This window comes from Neoarius graeffei, chromosome 3 (genome assembly GCF_027579695.1).
Source record: "Neoarius graeffei isolate fNeoGra1 chromosome 3, fNeoGra1.pri, whole genome shotgun sequence".
NCBI classification, from domain to species: domain Eukaryota; kingdom Metazoa; phylum Chordata; class Actinopteri; order Siluriformes; family Ariidae; genus Neoarius; species Neoarius graeffei.
Genome location: NC_083571.1, coordinates 33,088,443 through 33,103,223, shown reverse-complemented (window position 1 = coordinate 33,103,223; position 14,781 = coordinate 33,088,443). Strand labels below are relative to the sequence as shown.

The 14,781-nt window shown below is 42.7% G+C and overlaps 1 protein-coding gene across 7 annotated transcripts in view; it reads right to left on the bottom strand.

The window, feature by feature from the left end:
• Window positions 1-14,781, bottom strand: part of klhl5 (kelch-like family member 5) — a 132,444-nt gene that overhangs the window by 50,486 nt on the left and 67,177 nt on the right. For 6 of the 7 annotated variants that reach the window (XM_060916701.1, XM_060916700.1, XM_060916704.1 and 3 more), the window contains exon 2: window positions 10,641-10,823. In XM_060916701.1, the coding sequence (XP_060772684.1) occupies window positions 10,641-10,783 (143 nt within the window). In that variant the 5' untranslated portion in view covers window positions 10,784-10,823. Of the gene's footprint in view, window positions 1-10,640; window positions 10,824-14,781 lie in introns of those variants that run through there. The other variant, XM_060916706.1, reaches the window with a different exon arrangement.

Here is a 14,781-nt window from a genome sequence, read left to right as displayed (position 1 = left end):
TCTTGTTCCTATGTAGGAATGCAAAGATGTCCCGAAGTTTCGCGGAGTTTCGGGTGCTCGCGGAGGTTCACAGAAAGCGCAGAGAATTCCTTGATCCGAAGCTTCGTCGTTCGTGAGGAAAAGTCTCTGACCAAATAATGTGCACAGCGATTAAGTCAGAAGGAATCCGGTCGCTTCTAACTTTTAATTAACTGCTTGGGCTGCAGTCGTAATGTTACTTATAATAAACAAATAAACCGGTTGTAACTCGATTGAGTGAGACGACGCAACTTAGGTACTTTTTACCGTGGCCAGTGGTATATACGAAAGCGCGTTGAGTCTTCTTTCTTGCAAGGCAGACCTCGTGGTTTCGGATGGTCCGATGAGCGGGGGTATCTCTATATGTCTGTATGACGCGAAAGTCCACAGAGAGAGAGAGCGAGCTGAGGGTGGCCGGGTTACTTATAGAGTCATGGAGGACGTGACGTAGGTCATCATGGAGGACATGACGTAGGTCATCATGGGAGTTAGTTGATGGGATTTGTAGTTCTAGACGGGGACTGTGGCTGTCCCTACACTAGTTTTGCTCCAACTCCAAATTTTACTCTCTAAATTCAAAACAGAGCAAAATTAACTATTTTTGAGGAAAATACTTTTAACTCTAGAAAAACTGCTCAGTCATTTTACCTATGTATGCACTACAGCGCATACATATCAACCGATATGCGCATAATAAATATTTATATTTTACTTGAGTTGATCTTCGGCTGGATCGAGTTGCAGTAAAAAAAAGGCACCGCTTATAATCAGTGCCACAGTTCTCAAGATTGAATTGAATCACTGTCCTGAATCATCCGAAGCGCATAAAATCCGCGTGCCATCTTGCAACAAGTTTGACCTCCAAACACGTAGCCTAAACTACGGCTGACAGATTTTATCCTGTTTATGGTGGGCGATCCCACTGTGAATGAGTGAACCGAAATCGAATTGAAACAATCGAAACCGAAAGAGTGAAAGTGATTATCATGCCGTCACCATGTGAATCGTCTTTTATGAACGTGTAAGTGGGCGCTCAGCGCTCCAACTCCGGTGTGACTGAGTAAGGTGACAAGTTTTATATTTCATCTAATTTAGGTAATTTAAAAAATATAATAATATTTTGCAGTGGTCACGGAGGAAAGTGTAAAGTTTCTGTCAAAATGTTTATCATGCTTGGATGAGAAAAACTCGCAAAGATACTTATAAAAGATACATGACCTACTCATTCTAAACCTGCCAAGCTTCACCGGCGAAGCTCTCGACCCCAGAGGGTTAAAATCAGCATCGACAACTACACACAACGGAGCGACCTGGCAGACAAAATTCTTTCAAAATCTTCCATTTTTAATGAAGCAAACCTGGCGGTCAAGTTTGTTTACAAACTGTCACAGTTGCTTGCTAGCGCGGAAGTTTTACATCTCCGACGTCTCTTTTCCAGTTTTTCAATGTCCGTTATGTTTTTCTCTTGTAAATATGGGTGAAGAATATCTTATGAAGTTTTGGTAGCCTTTCAGGTGTTCAACGTGTCTTTCTCTTTCACGGCAAACACAGAAATAGTTCTGCGCATGCGCAGCAGAAAACTTTCTTACTGAATATTTGCATCAGCTCCAACGTATGACGTCATGACAACCATGCAATATCGTCAACCATATTCAACGCTCATTCTCCATTGGGTAGAATGGCATAAGGCATGTAGGATCGGCGATATGCTAACAATACTGCATGCTATTAAACCATATGAGAGAAACTTGCTAGAAGGGGATAGAATACGTGTTTTTATTCCATCGAAAAAGTGTCCTGTATGTATAATAATTAACCATTATTCACCAAAGGTGAAGATCAGTGAATCATAACTCAGACGAAGTTGAGTTATTATTCACTAATATTCACTGAGCCTGAGGCAGATAATTGTTTTAGTATAAATACACAGTAGGGTGGTCCCGAAATGTATGGGAAAACATTTTTTTTACCAAAACATTCCGACCACCCTACCATTTTTTTTTACATAGGCTAAAAGAAGGCAACAAGCAAAATTTCAGAAAAATTGGTTAATATTTAGAGGTGCCACACGAGGTTGCAAATCGGGTTAAGCCATTAACATTAGCTGGTGTGTAGACTGTTGCGGAGATGATCTCAAACCCCCAAAAAGTCACAGTTCTAGAGGGAATATGCCACTTCTATGAAAAAGAAGAGGCAGGAAGAGTTTATAGACTGATAGAAGGTTAACTTTCATGCACTAAGGGGTTCTTAAACAATGAGCACTGATCGTAATATGCTGATGAAGTTGTGAATATTTTTCTTTCTATGTTTTCAGATGGCTAGCAACAGTAATACAAGTAGTACCGGTGGTGCAAAGCACAAAACCAGAAAGGACAATTATGTTTGGTTAATTGGTCCCACTTCCAAGGAACTGTCTGGGAGAAAGCTTCCTTCTGCTAGGGAAGTCCTTAGTGTGTTCTTTTATCTCCACAAGATACCATAATACCGAAGGTTTAGAAAATCACAGACAAGTAATAGCTATTGTTACTTTGAACACAGGAAGTTGTATTACTGTATTGTTTGTATTAATATGAAACAGTTAATAAGCCACATTATTTTATATTGTGTCTTGAGTGAAAACTTTAATGGCTTTGTGGCACCTCTAAACATTGTTCAATCTTAACCAAATTTCGCACAATAACTTCTTTTAGGCAATGTAAAAAAAAAGGTAATAATAATAATAATGTTACATTTATATAGCGCCTTTCAAAAAACCCAAGGATGCTTTACAATTATAAACAAGGAAAGAAAAAATTAATAAATTATAATAAAAAATAAATAAATAAATAAATAAATAAATAAAAAGTCCACCAAGTAGGGGTCAGGATGTAATTCCCGTGGTGTAGCAGCGACAGTCCCACCAATAGGCGCACGAAAACAAGTCCCACATCTCCAGCACCGCCGCCGTGACGCCGTCAGCAACATCGCTCGAACACCACACCATGGATCCACACAGCGAGCAGAGAAGCTCCACCATGTAGAGCGCTGGTGTGTCCCAAACCGCCTGCACAGCTGCCGCGACACCACCGAGCAACATCGCTTGGAACATCACGCCAAGCGTTAAAGCGCAGAGCGCTGGACAACCACGATGTTAAAATGAGCAATGAGCTCACTGCAGTCCACAGCTGGGAGCACAGGCATCACCCACAGCGAACCAAGGCCTGGAGGGAACCAACGCCCAAAACCGGGTCCGGAGCTACACCACAACCGGCGGACAAAACATTCAAACAAACATCAAACTACACAAACACACAGAAAAAAAATAGAAAAAGAAATAAAATAAAAAAAGCTCTGGTGAGAAGCGGCAGCCAGAACGCGCACGACGTACTCTCAACCGGAAACGGAAACGAAAAAAAAAAAAAAGGTGGTCATAAAATCCTAAAAAAAAAAAATTTGGGGACCACCCTAATACACAGGTGATTATTAAAAAAAAAAACATTAAAAAATTATTTATTTCAAACTTCAAAAGTGGCATGCAAATGTAATAACGGTGCAGCGCAGACTTGTCACTTATTTATGCCGAGTCACATAAAATGCTTTGTTTTGCAAGAGATAAAATAAATCACAATTCCACCTTACCTTTGAACAGTTTTAGACCAAACTTCTTAGCATCTTTCGTGTTTTTAGGAACAGCATTTTCTTTCATCATTTCTAATTCTTCCTCACTTGTGATGATGAAGCAGTTGGTCGCCATTTTGCCGAGTCGCTTGAGGTGATTATCGGGAAATAGTCCAAATTTCTTGACCAAACACTATTAATAGCAGTTGATACTGAAGCGCTGCAGAATTCTTGAATCTGATTGGTCAGAAGGAATAACCTGTCTGTAGGCACCGCTACGTGACGTGGAATTATATGGCAGACGCGCCACATAATCTACACCCAATAATTAACAAATTCAAAGCATGCTTTTATTTAACAAAATATAATTGGTTAACATTTATGTAAGGAGTCTCCAGTGTCGGTGCTTTGTAACAGCCAGAGGTAAAGCTGTATCCAAGCTAACGAGTAGGAACAAGCTACATATTTTTTTTGTCTTAGTAACGTGATAACAGGAATTAACACGTTTCGTTAAATCTAACTACAAACGGATGAAAAGTATGGCGAAAATTGCTGCGGTATAAGAGGAATAAAACACAATCAACTTTCAGGGCGGTAACAGTAACTCCGCTTCAGGGTTTCCCATACATAGACCATTGTGTGGCGCGGCGCCACACAATGGATTCCTATCGCCACACAATCAGACTCGCGATTTTGAAAAAAAAAAAAAATTTTCGTTGCATATCGTTCCGTTCATTCATAGTGCTCTTTCTTCTCGTTCACGCGCACACACACACCCACAGAGAGAGAGGCGTGTACACAGGCCTGCCGTTGCGCATACCCGGACTGCAAGTAGGCCTGTTAGGCTAATTAAAAATAACGCAGCCTTCCCGATTCGCCTTCCGACCCCTTATTTTAAAAGGTAGCCTACGTCGTGCTCGTGATGAGCTTTATCATGGCCTTCTTGGCTTACAGGAAACGGACATCCCTGAGTCAGGCTATAAACCAATTTTGATGCATACAGTAGCAGCTTGACGCGAGGAACCGGCCTTATTGCATTATCCCATTTATCCCACTTCAGCAATGACTTCCCTTACGATAGGGCACTGGAGTTTTTTGTCAGGAAGCCACGGAGAATTAAATGTTCTGATAGGGCATGCAGGCTTTGCACCAATTAGGGTAATGCTTTTCATTATTGTTAGTTGCCTTGGTGTTACCTTAAGTGGTTTCTTACATCTAATTATATTTTATTTTATTATTTTGTTACATTATACTATTTATTTAATTTTAGTATTGGTTGAGGTAAGTGTTGAGATCTATATTTAAAATAAAACCCTCCAGCTTGTTTTTTGCAATTTATTCCTTGAATGTCAACTAAAGAATGATTGAAAGATTGCCACCAAAAAGGCAAAAAACTAAGGTCAAAACCAGAGATGCACCGATTGACCGGCTGCCGATCGGAATCGGCCGATTTTCACGTGATCGGCCATGACCGGCGACCGGCCGGTCAAAATTAAAATATGCCGATTTTCTGCCGATCAAAACTTGTGTATCACATAGAGATGAAAGTGGAAATACTCGTAATTCGCAACTAAAGAGACTGCAGCTACACTGGCAGCTTGAACATGCTTTCTAGTGCGATTATGTTGCGCTTGCGCAGAACAGTGTCAGTCCTGCGCGCCTAACAAGCTCCGGCGTGCACGCCATTAACAATATATATATTGGAAGGTCAAGGGTTGCGTGGTCCCCGTGGTAGTGGGGGCACTTGGGGCAGTAACCCCCAAACTGGGAGAGTGGCTCCAGCAAATCCCAGGAACAACATCTGAAGCCTCAGTCCAGAAGAGCGCAGTCCTAGGAACATCGAAGATACTGCGCAGAACCCTCAAACTCCCAGGCCTCTGGTAGAGGACCCGAGCTTGAGGATGACATGGATACCACCCCCCCGCCGGGGGGGAGAAGGAGATTATATATATATATATTTTTTTTTTTTTTTTACTATATTTGGATATCCAAATATAGTGAATTTTTTTTTGTGCCAGATATTGGATGTGAAAAGAAGAAAATGTTTGTGGTTGTGTGAATTTCCCATTACAGGAATTAATACGTTAGCCTATTACCAAACATCTAGTTAGATTTGTACAAAGAGAGAAAGAAAGAAATGTCTTTGTTTGTTTTACAACCTTGGTTACACTTGATTCCATTGGAAATTACTCTACAAATACACATTTGACAAAGATGATGGAATGGCTATGGTATAAGTATGACTGGAAATTATTTTTGTATTTTGATACTGAATGAAGAAATGGGTTGTTCTATAAGGCATAAGTTTTCAGATCTAAATAGGCTTATGAAAGTGTGTTCCATAGCAGTAGGCAAATAATATATGAGGGGGAAGTTGTTTTTGTGCCAGATATTGGATGGGAAAAGAAAAAAATGTTTGTGTGAATTTCCTATTTCAGGAATTAATATGTTAATACCAAACATGAAGAAAGATTTTACAAAGAACAATGTCTTTTTGTTTGTTTTCAACCTTTGAGGTGTTGAAAATTTATTACTGAAAATCTGGCAGAATGTTCTATTAAAGAAAAGATAAAAAGAAAATAGTCTTTGTGTGTGCTGTGAAGTGGCTTGAAAAAATGAAATCGGAATCCGCCAAAATCGGTATCGGCAGGTCACACTCCATGGGAAATCGGAATCAGCCCAAAAAATTGCAATCGGTGCATCTCTAGTAAAAACTAAACTTTAACTTCAATTTTGGTGAGTAATTTTCATAAATTTAAAAGTCAGGTTTTCCACCAACATCAAGCCCAGCAAACTAATGGCCTGCCCTGTAATGTAAAGTTGGGTCGAGGAATGAAACCAGGCAGGGTTCTGGTAAAAATTGTTTTAGCTGTCTTCTCTTAAAGAACTTAAAAGAATTTAGATTGAACTGAATAATCTCAAATGCTTCTTGTAGCTTTAAAATAGTCCCAGCAGGTGACTCTGAAAAAAAATACTGTGTGTTTGAACACCGCCCGCTGTAAACACTTTGCATACACCCCAATGACCAACTCCACCGACCGCCACAATTCCCTCATCGGCATAGTGGAGCACCACAAATTGCTACCTGGTCTGTGGGAAACACTGCGCTTCATCACACCACCCTGCCACTGATTATTCTCCTACAATAGAATATAATCCAGTTGTGTTTGATTCTTACGAATTACAGTGCTTCCTCTGACACAGGCGCAGGAAAGCGCTATCTACCCTCTTCCACATACCTGAGCTCACAGACACTCACAATTGGCTAGTGTCACTGTGATTAACAGAGGGGAGGGAGAGACAGACAGAGAGAGAGAATGTATGCCCCTTCCATCCAGAAAGCACGGCCAATTTTGCTTTCTTAGACACCTGGAACCTCGTGATAATAGGGCAAACACTTTTTTGTTGTGCCACTTTGGAGCCCCAAAGTAACTCCTGGCAGCCTGTTAGCAACTACAGTTCACTTACAAACAAACTTCTGTCAAGAGTGACAGTTTCATCTGGCTTGGTGAACAGACGTCCTCACATCTGGTTCTACTTGTCTTATATGAACATTAAAATGACGGTTCATAGCACTGCAACCGGAATACTGTAATACTCAGTGCACGCTAATCCAACCGGGATGGAAAAGGCAGATGGGATAAAACGTGTCTTTTTTTTTTTTTTTTAAAGCCGAGGTGGGACGTCACATCTGTACATCCGCCGACAAACAGAGCCCTGTTAGGAGCTATCAAAGTCCTGCCTTCTCAGAGGCGCAGGCAACAAGGAATACATGCAGCAGCCATCTGGTACAGACACACCTAACTACAAACCCGAAACTAATGAGAGAGAGGGAGGGAGAGAGGGCGAGAGGGAGAGTAATTAGCTTGCAAAAGTATGCACGTGTGTGCACGTGTTTCATTACCAGCTAACACAACCAAATCGCAGACTCCCATCCAATTATAGCTGTCTAACTAGGTCACTCGCTATGAAAGAGTAGGACGGAGGAGGAAATAAATACGAGAAAGCGACAGACTGCAACAAAGAAAACGTGATGCAGGAAGAAAACTACAGAGCTGCTGAGACTGCATCGTCATTTCTGAAGTGCAACTCAACCATGACAAATACAAACTGTTTCCGTGTGTGCGTTCTTATTGAGCCCTTTGTATGGACTAAATATGTCCTTACAATGATGAGTGTCCTTACGATGTCCTTACAAAGGAATATGGTCATTTACGTTGGTTACTTGTAACTAATACTTGTAGTGTAATATTTTATCACCTTCTTCACTGTAAGTGACAAGCATAGAAGCCACGCCTCCTTCACTTGCAGTGACAGGTACAGAGGACACGTCTCCTTAAAGTGCATATCTTATCTCATCTCATTATCTCTAGCCGCTTTATCCTGTTCTACAGGGTCGCAGGCAAGCTGGAGCCTATCCCAGCTGACTACGGGCGAAAGGCAGGGTACACCCTGGACAAGTCGCCAGGTCATCACAGGGCTGACACATAGACACAGACAACCATTCACACTCAGCCCATGTTTACATTAGACCGTATCAGCGGATCATCAGATTAACGTTTTTAAAACGATTAGTGTGCACACAGCAACACCAATACACGATTTGCGTGCACACAGCAACACCAATACACGGATACGCTCGGCTCCGCAGGCATCCTGCGCTCCAAATCACTCCGCCCTGAACAGCGAGTGCCCTCTGGAGGGTGCGCACTCCGGCCCTGCGCAGCTCACACAGCGCGCGAGTGAAGTGCACAACCAGTGATTCGGGACTGAGCCGCTGTGTGTGTGATCCCAGCGCATATCACTTACCACTTGCAAGTGGAAGGATGGCAAGCCTAAAGACAATCATAACTACACAATGGGCAGTATTTGCATCAGTATTTGCAGTATTTTCATACTTTTATACTCTTTAATGAAAGGTGATACAAGGCGGAAGTCCGCGCCGTTTTTCAGCAGTCGCGTCACATGACCAACGCCAGCGAATCAGGAAGGTGGATGTCACAGTGACGTTGTCCAATGACGACGCCAGCTAGAGCTCAGCACAGCGTATCCGCGTATTCTCAATGTTTACACAGCACCGGAGCTGACACGATCTGGATTGAATGCGTGGACCCTGGCGGATTCCCGTTTCCCGGCATTTCCAGGCGGTTTAATGTAAACGGACAGTGCATCCGCGAAGAAAATGAGACAGATACGGTCTAATGTAAACTTGGCCTCACATTCACACCTATGGTCAATTTAGAGTCACCAGTTAACCTAACCTGCATGTCTTTGGACTGTGGGGGAAACTGGAGCACTGGAGAAAACCCACATGGACACGGGGAGAACATGCAAACTCCGCACAGAAAGGCCCTCGCTGGCCACGGGGCTCGAACCCGGACCTTCTTGCTGTGAGGCGACAGCACTAACCACTACACCACCGTGCCGCCCCCAAGATCAGTGTAATTCTCCTATTTTATATTAAACTTTGGTCAAATATCTGTCGCATTTTGTGCAATTTTTTTACCTTGCGCAATACCAGAAAAATTCAGTTGAAATCGAGCCATTTGAGGTGAATTGGTCCGCCTCTGAAAAAACTTGGCATTTGGATTTCCTGGCAAACACTGATTTACGTGACGTTGCGTGCGGGACGCCTCCCTCTGAATCCTACGCCAGCGCTGGTTTGTTTATGAGAAAACGACCTGGTGGTTTTCTGCAAATTTCTTCAACGTTATCGCGTAATTATTAAAACGGTTAACAGATGTATCGTAGGAGGGTGTAGCAACACCAATCTTGATGGGATTAGTACTCATCGTTTCTCAAAAGACCGGACAATGAGAGAGAAATGGGAGCGCTTGGTCTACACAGGCTGTGCACTGAAACCGTGCAAAGCTCTCCCAGCCTGCTGGCGCTTCCGCAGGTGACGTCACGAATCTGGCTCCAGACTCCTTTGGGATTTTTCCAGACGCGTTCTGTTATTTTATTTTTTTCTGCTGTAGACAGATGGCCTTGTGCAAAATTACCCTTCTGGATGAGTGTGTAAAGGGACATACTTTCATATTAAAAAAAACACAAAATTGGTCCAGAATATGCACTTTAAGGAGGACTGACAGACACAGGCCCTGTGTCCGAAATCGCTCACTCGTTCCCTACTCCCTACATAGGGAATTACGACATAGAGGACTATACAGTGAGCTCATTGGTAAAATGAAAAACGCTTTCGGACACTACTCCGTCGCGCTGGTGTTTACGTCATTACTGTCGCACAATTAAAAACGCGCCAGATCAGGCGGCTGGTGGGTTTTCAAAATAATAAACACGTGCGTGTATTTTTGTGATAAATCCATATTATACTGAGCGCATTTCCCACATTAATCAACACAAAAGTACCTGCACCTTTCAGTTCTTTTTAAATCAAGCCTGAATACTTTCTTTCTTCTTTGCCGCTGCCTTTTATTAAATCAAATTTGAGACGGATTGTACCTGGATGACTGAGTATCTTCACAGATATATAATCCTCAGTATCGTTTCGGACAGCACTACAAAATGGCGTCCTCGCTATACAATGCCCTATATAGTGAATAGGGAGCGACTTCGGACACAAGGAGAGGCTACACCTTCACTGGGAGTGACGAGCACAGAGGCCACGCCTCATTCACTAGGACTGATATGATGCACCGTCCCTCCTTTCTTTCATCTCAGTTTTTCTCCCCCTCTCTCGCTCTCCATTTCTGTTTCTCTCTCTCTCTCTCAAGCTCATCCAAACACACGTCCTGAAGGATTTATGTTCCTTTCTGGTTCACTGTGCCAAGACTTTCCAGCACACACACACACCCTTTGTAGGTCTTTTCTTTAGAGAAAAGAGCCCTTTGTCTGCATACTACTTTTCTTTTTATCCTGTGTGTGTGTGTGTGTGTGTGTGTGTACTCTAACTGAAACAACCCCAAACTCTCTCTTCCTGCCAACCAAACCATCTGCTACCAGATGTGTGCTTCGTGTTTACTGCATAAAAGTGAAATTTGTGTGTGCGCACGTGTGTGTGTTACCTGTGCGCAGGAATTTTGCGGTCCCCGGCTACAAGCACCACATCGCATAGTTTGCGTGTCCTTAGGTACGTCTCCATACGCTTGAAGGTGTGTTCGGCGTGGCTGTGTGACTGGAAGAGTTCATCAGGCACGCAGGGCTCCATGGACACGCATGAGGACAGAGTCGCGCTGCTGTTCGACGACCTGAAATAAAACACACACACACACACACACAAAATGATTATTGTAGTTAATTAATGCTAGGCTTAAACCTAACCCTAACCTCAGTAACCAACATAAATGACCATATTCCTTTGTAAGGACATCGTAAGGACACTTATCATTGTAAGGACATATTTAGTTCATACAAAGGGCTCAATAAAGGCCTCTGCATGCTCGTGCGACAAGGCTTTCACAGATAGCTTTTCGCAGACAGTTGTAATTTATCATTGAGCGGGGAGTAATAGGCGTGCGCGATGTTATTCACCGCCACAACGCAAGGGGGCGCGAAGTCGCAAAATCGCTAGGAGTAGTTGGTGGGTGTGGTTAGTGGAGTGTTTATACTCCGGTTACTTATAATGACTAGAACTGGAGTCGTATAGATGTCCGTACTTCCTCGATCAACCGCTCTTCGTGCTGCTCCATCTTCGCTCGTGTTTTTAAAAATGCCGGTAGTGAAAACAAACCAAACCGGGAAAGTAGGGAAGCGGAAGTGCGTGTACAGCGGATGTAGAGTGGACCAATCAGAGCCCTCTTGTCTGCGACACTGTCTGCGAGGCTTCTGCGGTGGTCACAATTTTTGGGAGGTGCACGCAGAGCGTCTGCGAAGGTGGGGGGGGCTACGCAGACGCTGTCTGCGACGCTATCTGCGAGGACTGCGTTGTCAGCATAAATTGGCCTTAAGAACACACACACGGAAATGCGTATTATCACTGACATGGTGACTATTATGGAAGGAGTCTCCAGTGTCAGTGAAAATGAACAAGTACTAATTAACATCAACACAACCACAAAACACACATCTTTCATTGGCACAAAAAAAAACAACAACACACAATTAGGAACAGCCTAATTATAAATGCTTCATTTCGAGCAGCTTGTAATAAGCACTGAGGCGAGACTTGGCCGTTAAACACACAAAGCAATTAATTTACACCCTGATGGTTTGGCACTCGTTCTCGCCGTTTGTCTCACCAACTGCTTCCTGTTCCCTCTCTCTCTCTCTCTCTCTCTCTCTCTCCCTTTCTCATTTTCTTCTCTTTTCTTCCTCCTTCTTCCCCTCGGAGCACAAACAGCCATGATGTGCTCTATAAATCTCTCCATTGTTCTCGCCCTCCCTCTCTGCTCTTAACTTCTAATGGCCTCTGGACATCAGAGAGCTTTTCTAAAAATTAATACCATTCACGCTGATAATTAATCATATGCTCTCGGGTTTGCAGGCTCGTTACACAGCCGACATTCACCTGAAAAAGTCGGCTGGCGCTCGTCAAGTGTAACCTTGACATTTAAAGGAGGCTGACTGGCGTCTTTGATAAAGAACGATGAGGACACGCACGGGTGCGAGTGAAAATCCTTCGGATACAATAATGAGATTCTGTTTAGGCCCGAGGCACTTCAAAATTCCGTGCACTGGCATTCACTAATCTTACCTCTCACACACATTTGCTATTTTTACCTCAAACTGAAAACACTCTCGCAGTCACTATATTAAACTCTCACACGCAAAGCTCCTGCAAGCACGACTTTTAGTTCTTGCATGCAACATGCCCTCAAATTTAGTACTTTTACCTCACACTCAGAAAATCGTTTCGCATCCACCGTTTTATCTCTCGCATTTACTAGTTTTACCTCTTGCACACAAAATGGCTTTATATTTAATACTTTTACCTCACAAATACAAAATGCTCTCACATTTTTACTTTTACCACTCTCTCTCACACAGCTCTTGCATTTACTAATTTTACCACTCTCGCACACACACACACATAGCTCTCGCACTTACTACTTTTACCACTCTCTCTCTCGCACACACACAGATCTCGCATTTACTACTTTTACCACTCTCTCTCTCTCATACACACACACACACCTCTCGCACAGCTCTCACAGGTACTACTTTTACCACTCTCTCTCTCTCATACACACACACACACCTCTCGCACAGCTCTCACAGGTACTACTTTTACCACTCTCTCTCTCTCTCACACACACACAGATCTCGCATTTACTGTAATACTTTTACCACTCTCTCACACACACACAGCTCTCACATTTACTACTTTTACCACTCTCTTTCTCTCTCTCTCTCTCTCTCTCTCTCTCACACACACACACACACCTCTCGCACAGGTACTACTTTTACCACTCTCTCTCACACACACAGATCTCGCATTTACTGTAATACTTTTACCACTCTCACACACACAGCTCTCACATTTACTACTTTTACCACTCTCTCTCACACACACACACACACACACACACACACACACACACACACACACAGCTCTCACAGGTACTACTTTTACCACTCTCTCTCACACAGCTCTCACATTTGCTACTTTCACCTCTCTCTCACACACACAGCTCTCACATTTACTACTTTTACCTCTCTCTCTCGCTCTCTCTCTCTCTCTCTCACACACACACACCTCTCACAGGTACTACTTTTACCACTCTCTCTCACACAGCTCTCACATTTACTACTTTGACCTCACACACACACAGCTCTCACATTTACTACTTTTACCACTCTCTCTCTCTCACACACACCTCTCACAGGTACTACTTTTACCACTCTCTCTCACACAGCTCTCACATTTACTACTTTGACCTCTCTCACACACACAGCTCTCGCATTTACTACTTTCATCTCACACACACACAGCTCTCGCATTTACTACTTTCACCTCACACACACACACAGCTCTCGCATTTACTACTTTCACCTCACACACACAGCTCTCGCATTTACTACTTTCACCTCTTACACATACAGCTCTCACATTTACTACTTTTCCCAGTCTCTCACGCACAAAATACTCTTGCATTCACTGCTTTTTGACACAAATTGCTCATAGGCATAAAATGTTACAGAAGTAACAGTACAGAACATCAGTTACTGAAGAGACACCAAACATCCGAGTTAGTAGCTACATTTACAGGCACACATTTTTTACATTCGGAATGAAGTCATATGGATTAAAGATTCCCGAACGTACCATTTACACGAAAGCAATCGGATACATGACCTCCTCGGAGTAGTGTTTCTGACATGCGCACAGTTCCACACAGCTGGCTCACTCTACTCCATAAAGATGCACGTGACGAGTGTTTTATCTAATCTTATTGTGATTCTTTTAGACTTAGACTTTCTTTATTGTCATTCAGATTTGCATCAAACAATACACATCCGAACAAGATTTCGTTGCTTTGGCTCAGTGTAGTGCAGAACGAAACAGAAGCAAGTATATTACAACCCCAGTTCCAAAAAGGTTGGGACGCTGTGTAAACTGTAAATAAAAACAGAATGCAATAATGTGCAAATCATGGAAACCCTATATTTCATTGACAAAGTAGAAAAACAACATATCAAATGTTGAAACTGGGAAATTTTATTGTTTTTTGAAAAATACATGCTCATTTTGAATTTCATGTCAGCAACATGTTTCAGAAAAGTGGGGACAGGGACATGTTTACCACTGTGTTGCATCACCTCTACTTTGAACAACACAACACTCTGTAAATGTTTGGGAACTCAGGAGGCCAATTGCTGTAGTTTTGAAAGAGAAATGTTGTCCCATTCTTGCCTGATAAACAATTTCAGTTGCTCAACAGTTCGGGGTCTCCTTTGTCATATTTTGCGCTTCATAATACACCAAATGTTTTAAATGGGAGACAGGTCTGGACTGCAAGCAGGCCAGTTTAACACCTGGACTCTTACTATGGAGCCAAGCAGTTTTAATATATGCAGAAAGCAGTTTGGCATTGTCTTGCTGTAAGAAGGAAGGCCTTCCCTGAAAAAGATTTTGTCTGGATGGCAGGACATTTTTCTGAAACGTGTATATATCATTCAGCATTAATGATGCCTTCCCAGATGTACAAGCTACCCATGTCATATACACTCATGCAACCTCATACCATCACAGACGCTGGCTTTTGA